At 32.8% G+C, this 10,265-nt stretch overlaps 1 protein-coding gene across 2 annotated transcripts; it reads left to right on the forward strand.

Moving 5' to 3' along the window:
- The first annotated feature begins 1,212 nt into the window (after nucleotides 1-1,212).
- LOC110141252 (NKG2-A/NKG2-B type II integral membrane protein-like) lies at nucleotides 1,213-8,860 on the forward strand. Of its 2 annotated transcripts, XM_070464706.1 has the most exons (8): nucleotides 1,213-1,402; nucleotides 3,113-3,331; nucleotides 3,725-3,823; nucleotides 4,300-4,353; nucleotides 4,871-5,022; nucleotides 6,280-6,380; nucleotides 6,693-6,813; nucleotides 8,736-8,860. In XM_070464706.1, the coding sequence occupies exons 2-7, from the start codon at nucleotides 3,145-3,147 to the stop codon at nucleotides 6,808-6,810; spliced, it is 711 nt and encodes a 236-aa protein (XP_070320807.1). In that variant the 5' UTR covers nucleotides 1,213-1,402; nucleotides 3,113-3,144; the 3' UTR covers nucleotides 6,811-6,813; nucleotides 8,736-8,860. The 2 variants fall into 2 exon arrangements, with proteins under 2 accessions (XP_070320807.1, XP_070320806.1); XM_070464705.1 differs by lacking the exon at nucleotides 8,736-8,860 and having other exon boundaries at nucleotides 6,693-8,127.
- Nucleotides 8,861-10,265: the final 1,405 nt, after the last annotated feature.

Genomic DNA, 10,265 nt, shown 5'->3' on the forward strand with positions numbered 1-10,265 from the left:
TCTCCTACTATTATTGTATTCCCTTTAATTTCTCTTTTTATATCATTAGTGTTTGTTTTATGTATTTAGGTGTTGTAATTTCCTATACCAGGGGAACGTCCACACCCAGGGATCAAATTCATGCCTCTTGTGTCTCTTGCATTGATAAGCAGATTCTTTAGACTGGTACCACCTAGGAAGCCATTAATATATTGGGGTCATATATTAGCAAGTGTAATATCTTCTTTGTGTATTTATCCCTTTATCATTATACAATGTTCTTCTTTATGTTTCATTATGAGCTTTCCTTTAAAGACTATTTTGTCTTATGTGAGCATTGTTACATGTCCTTTCTTGTCATTTTCATTTGAATGTTCTATTTACCTTGTGGTTTAAGTCTTCTCTTCATCTCCTTGCCATTGTTTGATTAGGTGATATTTTTAAAAATTATCTTTTCTTGAACTGTATAGTATTACTTGAATCTATGTTGTTACATCAAATATTCCTAGTAAAATCCAACTAGTCATGATTGGAGGATGAATTCATGAATGACATAATGACTATTTATTTTATATTTCAACCTTTGTCATGGAGGTATATTTTATTAATATAGTGTTCTTATTTTGTTATTTCAAGGGAATGTGTTTTTGTCAGAGAAAGTCTGGAGATTAAATTATTTATTTCATAAGAATAAAACTGAATATAAGAACTAGGGCAGAGAAAAGAAGTGGTATTTTGAAAATGATGGCCTTTGTTCCAGACACAATATGGTTGGAAATGTAGCAATTCTGCAGAATAATTAGTGACAAATATCTTTAAATACCTGTTGAAAATAGGATTATGATTTTTAGAACTTTTTCTATGACAACAGAAGTGAAATAACAATGGATGTGAAGGAAAGGTGTATCCACTGCCAAGATATAGCAACCTAGTTTTAAAAGTAAAACTTGAGGTATTCTAAGTTTTCAGTGTATGTGACTGAGATAGAAACAAGATACTTGTATAGGTGATTAAACCTCCACCTCCTCAGATTTCATAGAATACAATAACAATTTCTCAGAGGCATTTAAAAATGGAAAATATAAATAACACACTTAGAGATCCATTTGTGCTTTTAGATGCAGCCCCAAATGTCCTATTTTCTGGAGGTGTGTGATGAGCTAAACTCTCTTCAAATAGCCTAAGTGTGAGAATTTCCTGTTCAAACCTGAAGTGACACATTGATGACAAATCAACTTTTTCCACTCTTGCTTCACTCTGAGCCTTCACAGGGCAGTCTGTGAAAGTCACAGACATTGCTTATTCTTGTCCTGGATTTATGTTTTTAAATTTCTCCTTTTGTTATCCAGCTATAGCAGGCCTCTTTTATGAGAGTAACCTGACCTCCCTACTAAAGGATGCACGACTTTCTGGCCAACAGAAGGTATGTGTCTCTCCTCTCTTGGCTCTCTATTAGACCATCGCACTTAGTGGGAACTAACGAATGTTAAATGTGATGCAACTGAAGTACAGTTTATATACGGCAAAATCAAAGTAGAACATTGTTTTTTTAAAAAAATAATTTGAAGTAAAAAGCAATCATGAGATATCAAATATGATGGACCATTTCTCCAAGTATTAAAATCATTGTCTGTAGAATGTTACTCAAGTGCATACACATGACAGGAATGGGTTTGTATATAATATTAAGTGGAACCCAAAGACCTCATGACAGGGAACAATTAGTTTTGGATTTTATGATCAGTAGAAGGTAAGTTGTTTCTATAGTTGTTTCTATAATAATATGTTAATATATTTTTGCTCAAACTTTATAAATAGATTCTTGGAAAGGAAATCATTGTATAGCAAAGGCCAAACATAATTCTTCATACATGTATTAGATTGAATGCAACAATCCAAATTTTTAATAAAAATCAAGTTGAGGTAACTTCCTAAAGGCTAATTTAAATTTAATTGTAAGTAATGAAAGTATTTTTTTAATCAAACTTCATATAAATGATATGCTAAACTAATTAAAGATACTAACTGATATAAATCAGAAATAGAACCATAGAAATGATGACTAAAATAATAATTAAAACTGATATTTATTGAGAATTTATAAGTGCCAGGTTGAGTGCTCGGTGTTACATGCCTTATATATTACATAACCTTATTTCCATTTTAGATTATAATATGATACTAGATACTAAACAACTTTTTGAAGGTCACATTTTGTCAATTTAAAAGCTGCAATTCATTTCCAGAGATTTCTGACTACTGCATCAACTGTCTGAATTATATTGAGTTATGTTATCTGGATTTTTCATAAGTAATCACCATCACTTATACAACTAAAATGACCTTTACTAACTTTCACATCTATAGGATCTTTCTGAAAGCTTGAAACAACAGTGTCTTCCATAAATGACCTATACCTGTTTTTCATTTTGTGGGTTCAAATATTAGCCATTAAATCACTTATCAACAACTTTTGTAAAATAAATATTTTTAGTCTTTTTCTGTTGTTTTATTTTTCATATTGTTTAGTTTATATATGACTAGTGTGTCATGTGATATTTTACAATTTATGAAACATTTCCTCAATTTTTAATGATTTCTCAGAACTTTTCAACCATTCAAAATAAAGACCATTTGGCACCCCTTTTCGTTCATCAAAGTAAGTCACCAAATAGTGTAATTTAGTGCAGGAGATTGTTGTATATGCCAACATTCTCTCTCCTCATCTTTAAAGAACTTAGTCGTTAAATCATTATTAAATTTCAAAATTATTATAAATATAGGTGAATCTCCCTTGTTAATAGAACATTTTAATTTTAATACAAGCATTATGATGATTTTAAAATATTTCTAAGGAATCTGACTTCAGTGAAGATATTATTAGCCACGAACTTCTTTACTGCTCCCTAATTTATTGCTTTTCATTGTTTCAACCAATAATATATTGTCAAATACAGAATATCTTTTTTAAAAAGTATTCTTTCATGAAAGGCTTGTTTAAAGTACTGAGGAATTTAGAAGCAGGTTTTATGTTTGTTCAGCTGCAAAGTGAGCACTAAGCTCTTTGCCCCACCCATCTTATTATACTAAGGTTCTTATCTCATCTACACCACTTATTCCTCGGTTCACTTAGAGCATGGTCCTTGACCTCACTCAGCTGCAAAGATGAATAACCAAGGAGTAACTTATGTAGAACCGAAGGCAGTCAAGAGCTCAAAGAGACAGCAAATGAAACCTAAGATTTCTAAAAGTTCCAGTTCAATAACTGAGCAGGAATTAACATATGCAGAACTAAATCTTCAAAATGCTTCTCAGAATCTTCATGAGAATGACAAGCACTACCACTCCAAAGGTAAAACACTTACTAGTCACACAAAGAATCTGTTCTAGGATGTGCAGTTGGGGTGCAGAGGTGTGGAGGACGAGCAGGGGGAAAGCTCACATATTTTTCATTTTGAGAAAGGGAGCTTAAAGTTGGTTATGGTATTCTAATGTGAAATTGGAAGACTACTTTTATTCTGGCATTGCTATAATTTGAAGTCTTTGAACAACAACTCATTCAGCATTATATTCGCTGAAAATGCAATATATGTTAGAGAAAGACTACAGTGGTAGAAATGGGTTGGGGTCCAAGTTTATATCCATAAATCCCTGTTCATATGGGTTCTCGGGTATATAAAATCTAACCAGCTGTCCCCAGCACTCCTTCACTCCTTTCTCACTGTCTCCTTTTATCTCCCTACAGGTTCACCATCACCTCCAGAGAAGTTCATTGCTGGGATCCTGGGAATCATCTGCCTTGTCCTGATGTCCACTGTGGTGACAGTGATTGTTGTTACTCACTGTAAGTACATTTTTGAAAAACCTGTAAGGGAACTTTTCACTTTAATGATGGTCAGTTCTCTAAACATTTCACAATATTATAGAATGTGTCTATCATTAAAATACATGCAGTTAGACTAAATGCAGAATGTTACTTGGAATTTGTGAAATATGTACAACACAAGATAATTACAGAGAGTATGTATATGTATATTCTGATTTCATAACTCAAAAGCATGCTTTAGGAGATTGAAAGATCTTATTGAGAAACACAAATTAATTTTTGAGATTGGTAAGAGGTGGTAAAATCTACTCCTTTAGGTTTTTAAAATATTTTTTCCACCAAATCTTCATTTCCCAATTAATTTTTCTTGGTAAAATCAGCTTTATTCCAGACTACTCTAATCCTAAACAATAAACTGAATTTCAAACTCACAAACTGAAATCATTGTGATTTATTTAGAGCAATGTTAATTTTTATAATGATTAATTTTGTAGCTACTGTAATACGGGAGCAGAATAACTCCTCTCCGATAGCAAGACTCCAGAAAGGTACATAATGATTTAAAGCTCTGATATAAATACAATTTGTGTTTTGTCTCTACCTTAGGCTAATGAAAATAAGAAAAGATTTAGGGGTAGAAGATAAATTACAAAATCAGGCAATAAACTTGCCTAAATAATGATTATGGGAGAGTGTTTTTCCCTATGCAACAAGATGATCACCATATCCATTGTTGGCAATTGACTCCAATTTTTGCCTGCTGTAATATGGTAAAAGACAAATAATTTTGCTACTCTAAAATAAAAGTTTCATTTCTTGATTTTTAGGACATGTAAAGAGGAGATATTTTTATATGTTTGCTTTATATAGAAACATAAATTGGGGTATGAGAGACTGACGCTGTGAAAGTATGAGTGAGATTTGTTTTATATGTACCAGCCTTGAGGGCATATAGCTAAGTATATATATATACATACATGTTTATATCTATGCATACATGTAAGTTAATTTTTGTTTTTTAAAATTCAAATTGCCTTTGAATAGTAATTCATAATCTTTCTCCAGAATTTCATTGTGGTTGTTGTCCAAAAGAGTGGTTTACATATTCCAACAATTGCTATTCTATTAGTTTGGAAAAAGAAACATTGAATGGGAGTTTGATGTCCTGCTCTACTAAGAATTCTACTCTGCTTTACATAGATAATGAAGAGGAAATGGTAAGATATTAAGTGTTTCCAACACTTTATTAAAGGCTTGATTCAGTCAATATTATATTTGTTAGAGTTCACTTGTGTTTTTCTACATATTTGTAGTTGGCTTATTTTAAGATCTCTTAATATTCCATTAAACAATGGAATATGACTTTATGATACTTTACTTTCATTTTTAAACCATTAATGCACATTTGGTGATTTCCAGTTCTTCTGCTCCTTGTTAGCAGGTGTTCTGATGGACCACCTTGTAAGGCTCACCTGGTGTTGCCTACAGGATTCTCTCAACACAGGAGGAAAGGCTTACCTGTGCCACCTCCTACAGTTAGGTTAGGCATTGGGTGTTGTGAAGTAAGAGGCCTTGGACACTTTATCTGATGGTGGGGAGGATACGGTTCAGTTCAGTCACTCAGTCGAGTCCGACTCTTTGCGGCCTCATGAACTGCAGCACGCCAGGCCTCCCTGTCCATCACCAACTCCCAAAGTCCACCCAAACCCATGTCCATTGTGTCGGTCATGCCATCCAACCATCTCATCCTCCGTAGTCCCCTATACAGTCAGTTCAGTTCAGTCACTCAGTCGTGTCTGACTCTTTGTGACCCCGTGAATCACAGCACACCAGGCCTCCCTGTCCATCACCAATTCCTGGAGTCCACCCAAACTCATGCCCATCGAGTTGGTGCTGCCATCCAGCCATCTCATCCTCTGTCATCCCCTTCTCCTCCTGCCCCCAATCCCTCCCAGCATCAGGTTCTTTTCCCATAAGTGAGGGGGATGTCATCTGCATATCTGAGGTTATTGAGATTTCTCCCGGCAATCTTGATTTCAGCTTGTGCTTCATTCAGCTTGCCATTTCATATGATGCACTCTGCATATAAGTTAAATAAGCAAGGTGACAATATACAGCCTTGACGTACTCCTTTCCCAATTTGGAACCAGTCCATTGTTCCATGTCTGATTCTAACTGTTGCTTCTTGACCTGCATACAGATTTCTCAGGATGCAGGTAAGGCAGGTAAGAAATACCAATTTCTCTGATATTCCAGTCTCTTTAAGAATTTTCCACAATTGTGATCCACACAGTCCAAGGCTTTGGTGTAGTCAACTTTTATGTATTATAGTGTTAGATGTAAAATCTAACATACTCATTTTGTTCAAAGAACTAAAGATCCTATGAAAGAATGCATCCTTTGACTTGCATTTTAAAAATTAATAAAAATTTTTCATAATGATATTTAAGTGAAAATTCTTTATTTTGGGCTAGAAATTTCTGATGTCCCTATCAATTATATCATGGATTCCAGTCTTTCGTGAAGGTCGTGGTCAACCATGGATGTGGCGAAATGGTTCAATTTTCAAACTAAAGTAAGTTTTTAAAATGAATGCTGTATAGAAGAGGAAAAATAAAGAAATATTAATAATATGAATACATTTGTTTTCATTGAATTATAGAAAGCTGAAGAAGATGTTGAAAGTTAATAAAATGTTGATATAAATGTTCAAAAATGGGCTACTCTGTAGCCCATTTTCCTAATAACAAACTCTTACTGAAATTTTATTAAAAACATCATCACCCATTTTCAAAATATCTTTTATTACAGTTACATAGAAATACTATTGCTTCATGAGTTGTCTTCATAGAATATAACAAAATTATGCATTTTTTTTTCATAACAGTATAACAGACTATTTACCTGATGAACATAAGTGTGCTGTACTATCCTTATGGGGCATAAAAGCAGAAGACTGTCAGATTCCAAATGCATATAATTGCAAGCATAAGCTTGAGAATTAAAAAGTGAGTTTGGATGCTGTTGAGTAACTTTATCTTTTATGAAAAGGGAATATTGTTATGATTACATAAATTTTGAAATGAATTATTTGTTCTAATAATGTTTTCAAAATTGTTGAAAGAAAACATCAAAATTCTGTAAATTCCTTCAATAAAAATTCAAAATAAAAATAAAAATTCAAAATAAAAATAAAAAAAATTTCCTTCAATAAAAAAATATTAATTTAAAAAGCTGTTGTAATATAATAATCACACTGAAAAGTATAAATATCACTCCTTTTGTGTCTGGCCTTTTTTACTCAACCATATGTTTATGGGTTCAAGCTTTCTTTCTTTTTTTTTCTTTCATGTCTCAAATTCAAGCTTTCTAAAATGTCATGTTTTCTGAGTCTGTTTACAAGAAATATCAAAAAATTTGACAGTTGAGAACAAAGACCAAAAGTAGTTTAGCAATTACCAAGAGCTATGGGGAGATGAGAAAGGAAATGACTGCTACTTGATCAGTGATGAATATTTTCTAGATATTGATAGTGGTGACAGTTGTAAACTGTGAACATATTTAAAATCACTGATTTACATAGTTTAAATGGATGGATTTTATGGTGTGTAAATTGTACCTCAATAAATCTGTTTAAAATAAAAACTTCTTGGGACTGCATTGAATATTTAAAATAATTTATAAAGAGAGTCATCTTTAACATATTGGCTGTTCCAGTCAATATGCTTTATCCTTCCATGAGTTAGGTTTTCTTTAAATTTTCCCTGTCAGATTTTGTGTTTCTCTATTTTGAGATGTTAAATATACATGGGTGTTTCATAGTCACAATTTTGTAAATGACACTCTTATTTTAAAATTTTAGTAATTTTTGGTGCAGTAAAGAGTAATATATTGAGGTTTACATGTTGGTCTTATAGTCAATAATTTCTCTTACTTTTTGTATTAAGTCCATCATTTCAAATACTTATCCTTATGGATTTTATATGAGATCTGTATATCTTTATATAACAGCTGTTCATGTCTTTTTTCCAGGGGCAATTATTTTTTTTCTTGACTTATTTTCATAAACTACAATTTAATTTCCAAAGTTGAATAGAATGTACAGTAAGTGTTCTGTATCTATCTCTTCTTAGTCAAGGAAGAGATTTCAATAGTTCATCCTTAAATATGAGATTTATCTTAAGGTTTTTTTCATCATATGTTTCTCATGTGAAACCATAATATTCTCATTTTTCAAACAAATTTTATAATCATTGATGTTGATGTTACATTTGCATTATTTTCCATCAGTTGGAATGGTAAATGTTTTCTTTGTATAACGATTATGAAGTAAATTACCTTTATTTCTTCCATTAAACCAATCTTGCACTTCTGAAACAAAATCACAGTGATCATCTGTGTTGCCCGTTTTCTTGAAAAATCAATGCATATGCTATATCTAGATTAAGCTATTTTTCTTCATCTACATTCACAAAGAGCTTTAACTGAGTTTTCAGTTATGTTATGTACTTGACAGGTTGTTACGAAAGCTATTATTAGGAAGTATTTCTCTTTTTCTTTTACCTGAAACTTTGTGAAAGAGTACTGCTACATTTTTAAGTGTTATTATTCACTACCAATGCCATCTGAGCATCTAGAACTATTTTGTAGAAAGGTTTATATAATGAACTTAATGTTTTACAATTTATGTTAGGTTTACTCAGGTTTCTATTTGCTGTGCTTTATTTTGTTGATTTGGATTTTAGGATTTTTCTATTTTATATGGACACTAAAATGTATTCATAATATTGCTTTTTATCTGTTTAGTATCTGTAAAAACTATACATTATCCCCTTATTTATTACATGTAAAAGATTTGATTCCTCTTTTCAAAAAAAAAAAAGTATTTTTGCCTCACCTCATGGTTTTTAGGTCTTACTTCCCCAAACAGGTATTGAACTTGGGCCATCAGCAGTGAAAGCATGGAGTCTTTACCACTGAACCACCTGGAAATTCCCCCTTTTCAATTTTTTTCAGCAGTCTTTTATCCATTTTATTAAATATATTAAATAAGAATACATATGGTCTTGTTGTTTCTCCATATTGCAATTTTGCCCTTTGTCTTGATTTTGCACTAATTATTGCTTTCTTCCTTCTACTTCATTTGGTTTTAATTTCACCTAATTTTACCTTTTTCATTTTTAATTTCTTGTGATGCAAGCTTGGATTTCTACTTTGTTTTGTTTTATTTCATTTGTTAAGTAAGCATGCAAGGCAGTCAATACTTCACAAGACAGACATTTGGTTTTATTTTATCTTGTAATTCTTATAAAATTTTTGAAGATTCATTGTGGTCATTTCTATGATCTGTTATTCAAACATTTATAACCAAATTTAAAACCATCTAAGGACTTTCAAATTTTTGGTTATTGATTTCTACTCATGGTAAAGAGAGTTCTATTTGGTTAGAGAATTTTCTGTGATGTTAGAAATGTTCCACATCTGTCCAATGTGGCGTGAATGAGGAACCAATATTAAAATATTCCTTATTTTTAACTAATTAAGAGTTAAATTTGAATACTCACCTTTCAGGGCTTCCTTGGTGGCTCAGATGGTAAAGAATCTGCCTACAATGTGGGAGACCTGGGTTCGATCTCTGGGTTGGGAAGATCCCCTAGAGGAGGGCATGGCTACCCACTCTAGTATTCTTGCCTGGAGAATCCCCATGGACAGAGGAGCCTGGCGGGCTACAGTCCATGGGGTCACGAAGAGTCAGACATGACTGAACAACTAAGCACAGCACCCACCTTTCAAGTGCCCAGTTGTCAACTTGTCTAGAGGCTAATGCAGTGACACCACTACTATATGCTATGTGAATATGCTTGGAAATATGATTTATAATGTATTTTTCAAGTTTTCTGTTTGCTCTTAGTTTCATTGATCTTTTATATTGCTTTTCTATCTCTATTTATTTCCCCTTCAATCTTTGTTATTTCCTTCCATCGATTAACTTTGGTCCTTGTTCTTCTTTTTGAGGTTCTGTGAAGTGGAAGATCAGGTTGTTCATTTGATCTCTTAGTTTCTTCCTAATGTAGGTGTTACTTGCTATCACTCCAAAAAATTTCAGAATCTTATTAACAGGCTCTAACTAGGTTCAGCCATGTATACTGTCAAGATGCTCTCAATAACCCATTGCTGTCTCAGATCTGCATCCTTGCAAATGAAATGGCTCCTGCTTTGGGAACAGTGTGCAGGTGTACATTTGGAGGACAGAGGAGCTTCCAATTCCATGGTGCTGTCTGTGTGTCAACTAGTAGTTACGACCTCTTGAAGACCTCCCTCAACACTCCAATGACAGATGTATGGATAAACAAATGGTGGTATATCTATTCAGTGGAATGTACTCAGCAGTGAAAAGGAATGAACTATTGACATACAACAACATGAACGAATACCTAAATAGCAATGCTGAGTGAAAGAA

Source organism: Odocoileus virginianus, unplaced genomic scaffold, assembly GCF_023699985.2.
Source record: "Odocoileus virginianus isolate 20LAN1187 ecotype Illinois unplaced genomic scaffold, Ovbor_1.2 Unplaced_Contig_75, whole genome shotgun sequence".
NCBI classification, from domain to species: Eukaryota; Metazoa; Chordata; class Mammalia; order Artiodactyla; family Cervidae; genus Odocoileus; species Odocoileus virginianus.

Coding starts and splice junctions, on each gene's coding strand:
- LOC110141252 (XM_070464706.1), top strand. CDS start 3,145: ATGAATAACCAAGGAGTAACTTATGTAGAACCGAAGGCAGTCAAGAGC. Junction 3,824..4,299: donor AGTGATTGTTGTTACTCACT/GTAAGTACATTT, acceptor TTAATTTTGTAG/CTACTGTAATACGGGAGCAG. Junction 4,354..4,870: donor GATAGCAAGACTCCAGAAAG/GTACATAATGAT, acceptor ATCTTTCTCCAG/AATTTCATTGTGGTTGTTGT.